Here is a 13,265-nt window from a genome sequence, read left to right on the forward strand (position 1 = left end):
GCTGCTCCCACCACCTGCCTGTCAGCAGATTGCAAAGCCCTGCTCTTAGTGCCTCTCCAGCTCGCAGGGCTCTGTAAATATTAGGCTGTCCTTGTCGGATTAGATTTCCTCTTAATGACTTCCAGCGTTCTGACAGGCTGTGCTTTCCTCCCTGGCAGCCCCGGTGCTGAGCCGAGCCGTCCGACTCCGCTCTCCAGGCCCCTGGGGAGAAGCCCGGTGGCCTGTGCTTGAAGGCCAGCCTGAAATGTTGATTTGTTGCTTTTTTAACCCAGGAAGCCCCTTCAGCGCTGCTCTGACAGAGTCCCTGCGGTGGCACGCAGCCCTCTGCCCTGCGCCAGGTGTACTGGGAGGCGCTGGGAGAGGCACTGGGTGTACTGGGAGGCACTGCCGCAGCAGCGAGAGCTGTTTAACTCTTCCCTTCCTGCAGGGGTTGTGCCTGGAGAGCTCGCCTCGCTCTTGCCCCTCTGGCTGCCAGGTCGGAGCATCCTCGCAGGGCTCTGGGCTGCAGCGCCGTGTCCTCTCTGCTCCTGCCCCAGTGCGGGTCAGGGAACCTGCGTCTGAGCGTCCCCGCTCCAGAGTCTTCTCTTCTCGTGTCCCCCCCCTCCTCGGCGTCCCCACACTGCCCTTGGCTCAGTGCCGCGGCAGCAGGACCCCGACTCTTCAGGGCCGATGGATTCTCACAGAATCCCAGAATCATCTCGGCTGGAAAAGCCCTTGAAGATCCTTCAGTCCCACCATGAACCTCCCCCGGGCTGTTCTCAGCAGCAGCAGCGTGTGGGGACTGGACAGAGGAGCCCCTCGGCTCAGCTCCTCTCTCTGTTCCTCTGACTCTTTTTCTCCTCTCCCCTGGACTTGTTCCTGCTCATGTTGGCCACGCTGGTCTGAAATAGAAAAGCGACCGACAAAACCTTTTGTCGCAGCCTGGTTCCCGCAGAGCCTTGTTGCCTCTTGTCCCCCGGGATGTTTCTAGCAGCCACAGGGGGAAGGCGGCCCCTGTTCGTGCTCGTGGCATCCGTGGACGTCGGTCACTGTGCCAGGAGCGCGGCAGATCTCGGTGTCCCCAGCCCGGTGCGGTGTCCCCGGGGGGCGAGGGGCCGCCGGGCTCTGTGGAGAGCCAAGGTCCCCCCAGGGGCCGAGCCCGCTTTCACACACACAGCGCTACGCTCTCTGGTCAAAACCTCTGTGACGGAGAGCTGCAGCAACAAACGGCCAACCCGCCGGGCTGGGCAGCTCAGGCGGGACCCGAGCAGGGTTTAGCTGTGACGAGGGGGATACGGGAAGGAGGACTGAAGCCAAGTGAGACCTGTAGCCTCCTCCCTCCCAGACCCACCCCCTGCTCCCCACCTGCGCGTCAGCGGGCGTTCCTCTACCCCAAACTCCAACAGGTCCATCCAAGAGAAGAGTTGAGAGGAAGGAGAAAAAAGGATTGACTGAAAGTAAAACACAACCTGAACAGGCAAAGAGTGGAGGGAGAATATACCCATGCCTGCACTCCGGCAGCCATCTCTGTCTCGAGTTGTGTTAGTTCTTGAGTCTGCCATGTGAGTGAGACTCTCACCGCATCAGGCTTCCTCTTTGTGTGCTCTCAGCAGTTCTCTCGGCCCCAGGAAACAACACAAATTGATGTTTGCCCACAGGGTGAAAAATTTCAGGCTTGTTACTGTCGCTGACAGTCGTGAGTTACCTCTGCCCACCCTCAAGACTTCAGCCCTCGCAGCGAGGGGTCTTGCAGGCTGGTGCTAGAAGACAGGGACACGCAGAGCCGGGAGAGGAGAGAAAGTTCCACGCAGCCGAGCTCTGCAGGCACCTCCGAGGTTCTGACTCCTGGTTTCGCAGCGGTCGGCGGGCGCTGAGCCCCCCTTGCTGCTCTTTGCAAGGCGTTGGTTCGGATCTTCGTAGACCAAAGCCCAAGCTTGAGCTGCACTGTCCGTTTGCTTCGCAGCGGGTGGCGATTTCTGCTTTGTAAGAGGTTGCCTGAGGATGGAAACCTCTTAAATCTCAACCGCTGATGCGGAGGTAAACGCGTGTTTTAAGCCCTTCAGCTGCCACTGGGTCTGACAGGCTTCTGGGGCCTGAGTCCCTGCTCGTTGGAGGGATTAAGGGGCTGCATCTTTGCTTTTTTCACCAGCCCAGGTGTCTGTTTGTCCCCCCGCAGCAGCAGCCGGTGTGGGTTGGGCTCTCCGGGTGCCGAGGGGAGGTGGAGGAGGACGGGTCCTGCCAACAGCCTGGGCGGCAGCGCTGCAGCTCGCAGGGCGGCTGAGCTGGGAACCCTCTTTCTAACCCTGGATCGCTGCTGCTCCCTTGGGGTTCACTTTTCCACGTGTAAAACTGAGGATTGGGTGGTTTTGCCTCCAGGGTGAGCAGAGCGAATGACAACGCCATGCCCAAGAACCACCGTGCTTTAGGGAAGGAGAGGCCACGTGTGCGTGTGCTGGTTCCTTTTCCCCGCCGTGGCCGTTGTGTCGCAGCCAGGTCTGGGCTTGGCACCGAGGAGCAGGATCCTCTCCCTCCTTGTGCGAGCACCCTGGTGCCTGGAAAAGTTGAGGAGGATCCTCGCAGCCCCTCTCCTGAGCATGGAGGACAGTCGCTTTGGCCCACGCCAGCGCGTGGTGCTGCCGCAGCTCCCGCACCCGTCAGCTCTGGAGGGTCTGTTCTGTCCAGCCCTGCCCGGTGTCTGCTCTTGCTGCTGCCTGTCCTCCCCCTCACCCGTTCAGCCTCTCGTGACCCTGCGTGAGAGACTGAAATGTCTAGTGACTGTCTCAGAGCTTGCTTGTGTCTCGGCAAGCCTCAAGGACAAGCTGCGGCCTTTGGATTAGTCTAAGGGATGTCCCCCGAGGCAGAGGGGGTGTGTGAAGGATTCACCCCCCACTCCCTTGCAGCTGCACAACGAACTCCTTAGATAAACCTCAGAGGGGGGGAAACGGACTGAGTGAAACTGCATGAAGCAAAAACCTGTGGGACAAGAGGAAAAAAACCTAAAGGTGGGCAGATGTGCTTATCAGTGGATACGATTAACTTTAAAAGGCAACAGAAAACTTTGCTCCGTGTGCACCCACCACCAAAAAGCTGAAGAGTGAGGACCAACGGGATGCTGCTGGACCCATGGTGGTGACTGTTATCACAGAACTTGATTTCTGTCTTTTCCTTCCATTCCATCCTATCGCTGCCCCTCTTCACTTTTAATAATAAAAACTGGTGTGGGTGTACGGCATTTGACCTTGTTCATGTCTTAATCTCACTCTCGGGATCATATCAGAACCTCCCTGACGTTGGATGGGGACACCCAGCTCTGCCCTCGCAGCCGCAGCACCCAGCTAGCGCAGCCCCTTCCTCCGCCTGCCCCCACAGCTCCGCCGAGGAAATTCCACTCCGTTGTCACCGGGACTCGCCGCGGCAGCAGGGACTTTTCTCCTTTCCTGCTGGAAAACTGCGAGCCAGGAGTTTCCGATCTTTTCTCCACAACCGAGGAGGAACTGTGTGGGAGTGCTTTGAGAACTTTACTGTGGGAGGCGAGCAGGTTTCGCTCAGGGGAAGGGCAGCCAAAGGAGCTACTGATGGTTTAATGCAGCTTCCAGCAGCTCCTGGTGTGAGAAGGAAGAGGAGGACCTAACCGTGCCATTAACCTGCTCTCGTGCTTATTTTACTGACTAGCAAAGGCAACTAGCCCGCCTCGGCTAGTCCAGGCAGCTCCTGGATAGCCCGGGCTGGCCGTCGGCAGCAGCGAGGCGGTGAGCAGGGCTGGTGTAGGCAGAGGTGGGATCTTTTGTTACACAAGATTATCCAGCTGGACGCCATGGGAGAGACAATCTGCCTTCCGTTCTGCTTCTCCTCCACACCTGAGGGCTTTTGTGTTCCTGAAGCACATTCTCTAATTGCTGACTGAAGATGCCGCGTCTCCTGAGCAGCTTTGCCATCTTCGGGCTTTTTGTGGTGTCCCTGGGGAGAGTCGGCTCTGCCGGCGCTGGAGAGCCGTTACCTCGGCCTGGCCCAGCACGGCGCGGCCGGGGCAGCGCGGCAGCACTCGTGTCCGAGCGGCCCCGGGCTGCCGGCCGGCTCGCTCACCGTTCCCTGGGCTGAAGCCGAGTGCTTTGAGGCTCTGGCTCTGCTCAAAGCCTGCTGGGGGTATATTCTCCTTCTCCTTTTTGCCTGTTCAGGTTGTGTTTTACTTTTGGTTAATCCTTTTTTCTCCTTCCTCTCAACTCTTCTCTTGGATGGACCTGTTGGAGTTTGGGGTAGAGGAACCCCCACTGACGTGCACGTGGGGAGCAGGGGGTGGGTCTGGGAGGGAGGAGGCTACAGGTCTCACCTGAACCCCAGAACCATCTGGGTTGGAAAAGCCCTTGCAGCTCCTCCAGCCCAACCATGACCCTCCCCCTGACCGTTCCCAACTCCCCCAGATCCCTCAGCGCTGGCTCAGCCCAACTCTTCAACCCCTCCAGGGATCCCGGGGACTCCCCCCTGCCCTGGGCAGCCCATTCCAACGCCCAACAGCCCCTTCTGCACAGAAATCCTTCCTCAGAGCCAGCCTGACCCTGCCCTGGGCAGCTTGAGGCCATTCCCTCGGGGCCTGGCGCTGGGGCCTTGGCTCCAGAGACTCATCCCCCCTCTCTGCCCCCTCCTGGCAGGGAGTTGTAAAAAAAGTTGTAAAAAGAAAGGCTTGGCTTCAGTCTTTCTTCCCTTATCCCCCTCGTCACAGCTAAACCCATTCTCAGGTCCCACCTGAGCTGCCAAACCCCACCAGTTGCCCCGTCAGTGCCCAAAACTCCCAGAAACGGGGTTTGTCGGTGGCTGTCGGTGACGCTCGTCCCTGCCCGTCTCCCCCTGAGCCGAGCCCTGGGGTGCCGACTCCTGGCCCCCCACTGGCCATGGATGCCCGGGGGGGTCCTCGCCTCCGCGCCCTGGCAGCGGCTGTGGTGGTGGGGTGCAGGCAGGACGGTTTTGGGTTGGTTTGCGGGGTTTTGCGGTGTGTCCGCCTCTGCCTGCCGCCCTCTGGTGGAACGAGCTTTTCCGCACGGGGCGGCCGAGCAAAGCTTCGGCTTCATTCCTGCGGCCGAACGCGGCCCCTGCGAAGCCACGGGGACCTGCCTGCCCCTGCCTGCCCCTGCCAGCCCCTGCCAGCCCCTGCCTGCCCCTGCCAGCCCCTGCCTGCCCCTGCCTGCCCCTGCCTGCCCCTGCCTGCCCCTGCCTGCCCCTGCCTGCCCGGCTGTGTGGGACCCAGGCAGACCCATCCCCAGCTGCGGGGAAAAACCCTCTGCTGGTGTGGAGGTAAATGCACCTGGAGGAGGCAGAGGTGTTTCCGCCAGGTGACCACACTCACCTGCGGCCAGGGCTGCTGCCCCGCTGCCCCTGGGACCTTTCGCTTCTCCTGAGCCCCCGTCAAGCCCCGTCTGCTTCAGACAGGTTTTGGTTTTTCCCCGATAAAACGGTTTTAGTGTTCAGAGTGTGTTCACTGTTGCCCAGGTGGGCTTTTTAGTGGAGATTACAGGGTGCTGGGAGCGTGACTGATGTCCTGGCTGAGGTCTCTCAGCTTTCCTGAAGGGTTTGAACCTCCCGAGAGACGGGTCTCACCCCTGGGTGCTTCGCAGACACACCGTGAGTCTGCAGCCGTCCTGGGCGAGATCCTGCCTCGTGCTAGCTCTCAGAGGAAACCCAAGACCCGGCGAGCCCTTGGGCCTTGTTTTTTCTCCCTGTCTGTGTGGACTGAGAGGCTGAGCCTGGCTGGGGTGAGAGCGGGAGCCTCCTGGCACGGCCTCTGCTCTGAGGGCGCTGGCCCCTCGTAGCACCAACAGCCCAGGTCTGAGGCACAGGATCCTTCTCCGGTCTCGTCGTGGCGGCGGAGAGAGGGGGGAAATGAGGGAAAGATGGAAACTCAAGTCCAAAGCCATTGTAGCGCCAAAAGCCTGGAAAAAAACTTATCTCCAATCTCCCTTTTTAAAAATTTTTTAATAAAGCCTTTTGTTTTTGCAGTAATCTCATCCTCTTGCCGGCCCAGTATTTTCCAGGCTCTCTCCCACCCCTCTCCCTGCGGCTCGGGGGAGCTGCGCTGGTGTGTACGTACAGCAGAAGGTGATCACACACTGTGTGGATTTTACTGCTCCCGCGAGGGACGTTTTCTGGGGCTGTTTTTCCGATTATTTCACTGAATCCTCCCGTAAACCCGATCTAGCCAGGGTCCCCGTTCTCCCCCTACCCCCACTCCGAGTGGTGTGCGGGGAGGGGGGGAGAGAGAATCTCTTTTCCAGGGAAGGATCTGTAGCTTATTCGGCACCCACACAGCAGGTCAGCGAGTGGGCAAAGTCTGATGCTCGGTGCTGTCTGATTCCCCGGGTCTGAGGAGGGAATTAATTCCTGCCCGAGGCGTGCCCTGTGAGGAGCAGGATGCGGCCCCACGACGGGCTGAGCTCTGCTCCAGTGCAGGAGGCGTCTGTGCCCGCTGGCGTGGAAAAAAATCTGGGCTGAGGCAAGGAGTAGAAGCTGCCTTCAGCTGCTGGGGGTGAGGTTGGTCCCCCCGCTGGCGGTGGGTGACCTCGGTTGGGTGTATCCGGCACGGGCTGCGGTGTGTGAGGGTGGGAGGCTCTTCGTCACGGCGACGTTGTCACCCTGGGGGCTGTGTCTGCTCCCTGCTCTACCCAGGTCTCTTCCAGAGAGGTTCAGAGTGGCTCCAGGGGTGCCCCTGACTTCAGAACTCACCGTTCCATTCAGATGATGCACCAGAACCCCTCCGTGCCCCTGTCCTGGTGCTGCTGGGTCTGTCCTTACGTGAGCAAGCAGGCTCTGGGATCTGTTGCGGGTGTGCTGCGGGGGGGATCTGACCATCTGAGAGACCCTGATGGCCTGGAGAAGATGGTTGATGGGCACCTCGTGAAGTTCAGGGGTGATAAATGTGGAATCCTGCACCTGGGAGAGAATAACCCCACGCGACGGTAACGGGCGGAGTGGAGGGAGCCGGCAGGGACCGGGGAGCCAGCAGGTGTCCTCTGCCCCGGGGCTGTGCGGGCAGGAGCATGGCCAGCAGCACCGGGGGGAACCTTCACCTCCTCTGGGTACCAGAGACCCCTCCGGGCTCGGAGTCCAGTCTGGGGCTCCCCAGTACAACCCTGGGATAGACAGAATGCTCAGGGGGACGCGGGGAGGGTCTGTGAGCTGGCAGCTGTGCCCGGGAGGAGAAGGGACAGAGGGGGGATCCCACTGCTGCCCACAGCTTCGGGAGGGAGAGTGAAGGAGATGGTGCTGAGCTCTCGTGGTGCCAAGGGACAGGAGGAGAGGCAGCAGGACAGCAGTGTGCCCAGGGGGCCAAGGAGGGCAACGGCATCCTGGCTTGTGTCAGCACTGGCGTGGCCAGCAGGGACAGGGAAGGGATCTGAGCCCTGGGCTCGGCACTGGGGAGGCCGCCCCTCGCTGAGGGGGTTCAGTTCTGGGCCCCTCACCCCAAAAAGGCCATTGAATGACTCGAGCGTGGCCAGAGAAGGGCAACGGAGCTGGGGCAGGGTCTGGAGCACAGGTCTGCTGGGGAGCGGCTGGGGGAACTGGGGGGGTTCAGTCTGGAGCAGAGGAGGCTGAGGGGAGACCTCCTGGCCCTCTGCAACTCCCTGCCAGGAGGGGGCAGAGAGGGGGGATGAGTCTCTGGAGCCAAGGCCCCAGCGCCAGGCCCCGAGGGAATGGCCTCAAGCTGCCCAGGGCAGGGTCAGGCTGGCTCTGAGGAAGGATTTCTGTGCAGAAGGGGCTGTTGGGCGTTGGAATGGGCTGCCCAGGGCAGGGGGGAGTCCCCGGGATCCCTGGGGGGGTTGAAGAGTCGGGCTGAGCCAGCGCTGAGGGATCTGGGGGAGTTGGGAACGGTCAGGGGGAGGGTCATGGTGGGGCTGGAGGAGCTGCAAGGGCTTTTCCAACCCAGATGGTTCTGGGGTTCTGTGAAAATGCTGCCTGAACAGAAGGAGTGTTCATGCCCACAGGAGTGCTGCAGCCCTGGGACAGGACCCAGGGAGGTGGTGAGATCCCCATCCTTGGAAATACTCTAAACTTGACCAGCCAGGATCCCAAGAGTCCTGATCTAACTTTGGAGCTCTGTCTTGAGCAGGAGGCTGGAGTCGGGACCTCCTGAGGTCTTTTTGCTGTTTCCGCGCTGAGTTTCTGATGGGTTCTGATATTGTCCGTGCCTCCTGGGCCTGGAGCTGCGCTGGCACCTCGCCCTTGGTTGTCCATGTTCCGAGGGACGCTCGGAGGAAGCGGCATTCCTGGGAAATCCTTTCCCTATCCTGCCTGTCCTTGGAGTTTGGGTTGTGTCTTTGCGTGGTCTCAGCAGCATTGACCTCCAGGGGAAAAGAGGGACAGAGAGTCTTGAAATAACTCTGGGAGGCAACTGGGGTACGGAACCTGCTGAGGGAGAATAATTTGGGGCCCTGTGAGTGAGAACGTGGCTCTTGGGTGAGTCAGGCGGCTGCCGGAGCTGCTCGGGCAACCTGTCCTTGCAGAGAGGTGATCGACTTTCTCTCTGCAGTCCCGGGTGGATGTAACTGCTGGTTAATGAGCCCTTTCCTTCCTTCCTTCCCTCCCTGTGTAATGGCGTGTCCCAGAGGATCGGAGAGCGCGGGCTTGTGCCGCTCAGTGCTGCCCAGGTCGGGGCACAAAGTGGGCATCTGGGACCGGTGGCGGAGTCCATCGCCCAGCCGAGGTCTCTGGTGCAGCGAACACAAAACCACAAAGATTCACATGAGAGGATCTCACTGAGCTGTTTTTTTGTGTCTCGCAGGCCAAAGGGGCTCCCAGGAAGAGCAAAATCTTGGCGGATGATTCGTCGCTGAAGGAAAACGAGGGTCTGCTTGCACAGAATGAATACGAACACGACAGCTCGGACGAAGAGGTAGGACCCACGGCAGCTGCTTTTAGGGGCGGGTATGAGCTGGGGGTGATGGGTTTCCCTCTCGACGTTGGCTTCTCTGCAAACCGGAGGGGAGGGGAGGGGGTCCCAGGTGTGCAGCAGGCCGGAGGCGCTGCCTCGGGGCTCTGCAGGAGGCTCTTGCGGAGGGTGCGGTGCCTGAGCGCGTCGCTGCGAACCTTTGGGGTGCCAGAAAAGAACGCCACGGCCACTTTGGAGAGGCCAGCGCTCCCCTACGGCACGAGCCTTCCTCCCGCCCTCTAGAATTGCACAACAAGCGCCGTCTGTGCCCAGCCGGGGCTGGGGTTTGGAGCCCAGGGCCAGGAGAGGGTTTTTCCAGCCATTTTGAAGGTGGTTGAGCCTCACCTGTGGCTCGTGGGGTGACGTTCGCTGTTCAGGGACCTGCCCCGCTCTCCCAGGGAACCTCCCCGGGTTTCCTGCGTCGGAAAAGGTTGGAAACCGCTTGTGTGGAAGATAGCAGGATCTCGGCAGTAAAACAAACGCCCCTAGGGCTTGGTTGTTCCAGACAAACTTCATTGCCTTTCTTAATCGTCTGCTAAATCAATTAATGCGATTGGCGTCCATCAGCTGTTCCAGCAGAGCCCTGGGCTCGGGACGGGGGGGCTGTGGGGGCGGTTTGGATCTGACCCGTCCTCCTGGGCTGTCGCTTCTCTGAAGGGGCACTGGGTAGCCTCGTCCATGACTTGGACAAATGTTTGGAGAAGCCTCTTGGGCGCGGGTTGGGTGGAATAATTCAGGCTGTCTCCTCCTGAACCGCTGAGAAATAAGAGGATGCAGAAAACCCTGCGTGCCCCGGGGGGTGAAGAGCCGGCGGGTGCCTGCTGGGGGCTGCCAGTGCTCTGACCGATTCGCTCCCCCAGCTCCCTCGCGTGGGGCGCCCGGGTGGCGTGGAACGGCCCGTGGGGAGTGACACCAGCGTGGCCCCCCCGGGGCTCGGGACGGGAGGGTTTTGGAGCAGGGCTCGGGGCTGCGCACCCAGTTTTGGGGGAGCTCTTCGGCATCGCTGGCAGCTCGGAGGGGCCGGGTTTGCGTTTCCCGGCGCCGTGAGGGACCCGTCTGTTCCTGTTGGGGTCGCGGGGGGGGGATCGGGTGCTTGCCGGCTCACTGGTCCAGCGAGGGCCCGAAGGGTTGGATGATAGAGGCCCACCTGGGCTAGCGCTGGAGCTGCCGGCAGTCCCTGCCCCCGGGTCTGGAATAGAGATTTAGAGAGAGGGGAAATATATGACTATAGAAAACATACACTTGTGTAATGTCTCCAGCATAACCCAGGAAAAAAAAAAAAAAGTCAAACCCTTTCATGCAGGAATTCAAGGTCTCTCTCTCCCCAGCTGGTCCTGCTTCAGGGCCCCGGTGGGGGGAGCGCGCATTCAGGCCCTGTTGACATCGGAGCAGCTTCCAGTGGCTTTGTTCCTTGTTCCCCGTTCCCAGCCCCCTGCCCTCCCTCTGTAATTGTATTTATCTCTCTCTTCCCTCAGAACCCCGATGCTCCTGCTTCCTGCGGCCGGGATGCGCACACTGGGCGCTTTGTGCTCGCCGGCGCGAGGGGAGCGTGGCCCAGCGCTCCGCCGTGCTTTGTGTCTCGGGGGCCAGGACGTGATGGGGGGGGGGGGGGGCGGTGGCAGCACCCCCCAGTCGGTCAGGGCCAGCTCACATGTGAGCAGGGCCAGGAAAACACTTTCTTACCACAAATAGCATCTGTATTTTTCTATTTTTTTATTGTTGAGACCTAGCCTGCGTTGCAGCCTCATCCCAGTTAACGTCTAGCCTCATCCTAGTTAAACCCTTCAGGAGGTGCGATGCTTTCGGAGGGAGCTGGAGACATTTTTTTCCAGTTCTGCGGGTTTTGGTGCTGACCAGGAGGCAGCCCAGCCTCACCAGCTGACACCAGTTCCTCTCCCACAGCCTGTGGTTTCGCTCGCACTGGTCGGGGTGGGCACCGTGACAGCCGCCTTCGGTGCTGGGCACTGCTTCGTTATCCCTCACTTGTCCCTTGCCCGGTGCTGGCTGCTCCGTGGGCCAGCTGTGTGTCGGGGGGTGGCTAGTGGCCAAACCAGGCTTCGGAGGGTGCCCAACGTGCCGCCTGCGTCCTCCCACCCCTGCTGACCCTGCCGCCAGCCTCACACGCGTGTGTTGCCTCATGGCCTCCAAACGGCCGCGTTCTGCAACGGGACCGTGGGCTCGGGGTGGAACATCTGGATCTGTGACCCTCGATGGCAAGGGGTCCCGGTCCACCCGCCCCGAGAGGCGATGCTGTTCCCCCAGAAGTCCCAGCCCAGGGGCCTCAACCAGCACACGAGAGCAGAGTGGGGAGAGCCGCAGAGGCTGGAGCTGCCGTGACGCAGCACCCCGCTTTCCTGCGGGACTGGGGGCCCCGGCCTTCATCCCTGGGTCAGGGCAAGCAGCCAGCGTGCCGGGGCGGGACCGATGGGGTCCCCGTGCTCTGGCCACTGCTGGGGGCAATTTGGCAGCCCCTGGGTGGAGCGGAAGCCTTGTGCCCCCTGCCTACATCTATCTGCGTGATAATTATCTCTGACCTGACCATTATCTTCAGCGGTGGCAGCTCTAAATGTGATGGGCCATGACCCCCCCTGCGCTTGTTCACACCGCGGCGTTGGGTGGCAGTCGGGTGCTGCTGGGGGAAGGGGTCCCTGTCCCTGCCGGTCACACTGGGGGGTGCTGCCTGGGGGTGCAGCTCGGGGCGCTCCCCGATTCCCTGTCGCCCGGTTTCACCCGCAAACCCCTAACGGGGTGCAGGATTGCTCCCCTAAGCTGGTGGCATTTTGGGCAAAGAGCCGGTGCCGTGGGCTGTGCCGGGCTGTCACTCACCCACCGCCCGCTGGCTCCGAGCCTGCGCGCTCTCCCCTCCGCCTGCGCCTGGGCTTCGGAGCTCTTTAATAAAGAATAATAGCTCAGACCTGCTATGCCCCTGTGTTTAGCACAGACTAAATCTCTTCTAGCTGCGCTCCTGCTCACTTGGCAGCTGCCGGCGCTCGGCCTGGCCGGCCGCCCAGCCCCGGTCTCTGCCGTGTGCTCTGAGAAGAGACACAACAAAATAAATCGGTTTCCTGGCCGGGCCGGGCCGGGGCGGGTCGGGGAGCCCGTGTCACACGCAGGGCCCTCTCCCGGTGCCCGACGGGCAGGGTCCCCGTGCCGGGGCGGCACGAGAGCCCCGGTGAGGCCGTGCCGGTGCTGCCGGCGAGCCGGTCCCACGGCAAGGCCCCCCCCCGCCGTCGCTCCGGCGCTCGCCACGCAGCCCGAGCGTCCCTTCCCCTCGGCCGCTCGGAGATGAATGGCCGTGAGCTGCCGAGGCTGTCAGGGCCTCGCTGGGAGGAAGCAGTTTGGGGCTTTTGTTTGGTTCTGTTTCCTCCCGCAATGACTATTCCATATGTCAGTGGATAATGAATGAAGGCGCGTTGAGTGCTCCTCGGTGAGCCGGCGGCTGTTCCAAGCCCACTTCCCTCCTCCGCAGCGCAGCTGACCCGGGCGGTGGGGGGGGGCGCAGCGGCTGGCTGGGCTGAGGGAGCTCTTCTTTCAGTAGCTGATTAGCCAAGAGAGAGAAAAAAAAAAAAAAAAAATCCTGCAGAATGTGCTGCTGGCAGACAGCTCCTTCAACTCGTCGCTCCGTGTGTGTGTGTGTGCGCGGCTGTGCGTGCGCTTCCCGACCTGCCTGGCTCCGGGAGATGCTCCGGGCTCCCCGCTCGGCAAATCCCGCACCGAAAGCCCAGCAAAGCTCCACCGTGTGCGTGTCTGGCCGGGCGGCCGCGCGTGCTGGGCCGCCGAGGTGCGAAGGGAAAGGGCTGCGAGGAGCCCTGGGCGTCGGACGAGGAGCGAGGAGGGCGGCGGAGCCCGGGCAGGAGGGGCCCAGCGGGTGCTTTGCCGCCAGCCGGGGGGTTTGGCCTCTCCCCAGCCCTGTGACGGTGAGGTCGGGGCTCCGCTGCTCCCCGCTCTGCCCTCACAGCTCTGCAAAAGCTCGTGGGTGCCCCGGGGCAGAGCCCCATGGGGCTCCTGGGCTGTTGCCGCTGCCGTAACCCCGAGCCGGGAGCCCCCACCCCCCCCCCAAGCTTGCCCAGGGCAGCACGTGATTGCAGGTTCCCGAGCTGAGCCGGCTGCTGGGCAGGCAGGTGTTTCTCCTGCTGGATTCAATAATTTTTCTTTTCCTGCCCTTTTCTGTTGAGGGGAAAGTACATCCCAGTGTTGCTGTGTCCTTTCCAAAACGGGCCTGTTCCTGTCCGACATGCGACGGTTGTTTTACCCCCTGGGAAAGGGAGCAGGGCAGGGAGCTGCAAACCCAGGTGATTCAAACCTGCGTTTACCTGCGCTAAAGGATGCGGCTGTGGGGGTAGCGCAGGCTCCTTTGGGCCCTCCTGGGCTC

General features: G+C 61.6%; 1 protein-coding gene across 2 annotated transcripts in view; it reads left to right on the forward strand.

The window, feature by feature from the left end:
- The window catches only part of BOP1 (BOP1 ribosomal biogenesis factor), a 64,160-nt gene that overhangs the window by 7,941 nt on the left and 42,954 nt on the right, over positions 1–13,265 (forward strand). For both annotated transcript variants that reach the window (XM_074898294.1, XM_074898293.1), the window contains one exon: positions 8,747–8,857. In XM_074898294.1, the coding sequence (XP_074754395.1) occupies positions 8,747–8,857 (111 nt within the window). The remainder of the gene's footprint in view (positions 1–8,746; positions 8,858–13,265) is intronic.

Source organism: Athene noctua, chromosome 2 (assembly GCF_965140245.1).
Source record: "Athene noctua chromosome 2, bAthNoc1.hap1.1, whole genome shotgun sequence".
Lineage (NCBI taxonomy): Eukaryota > Metazoa > Chordata > Aves > Strigiformes > Strigidae > Athene > Athene noctua.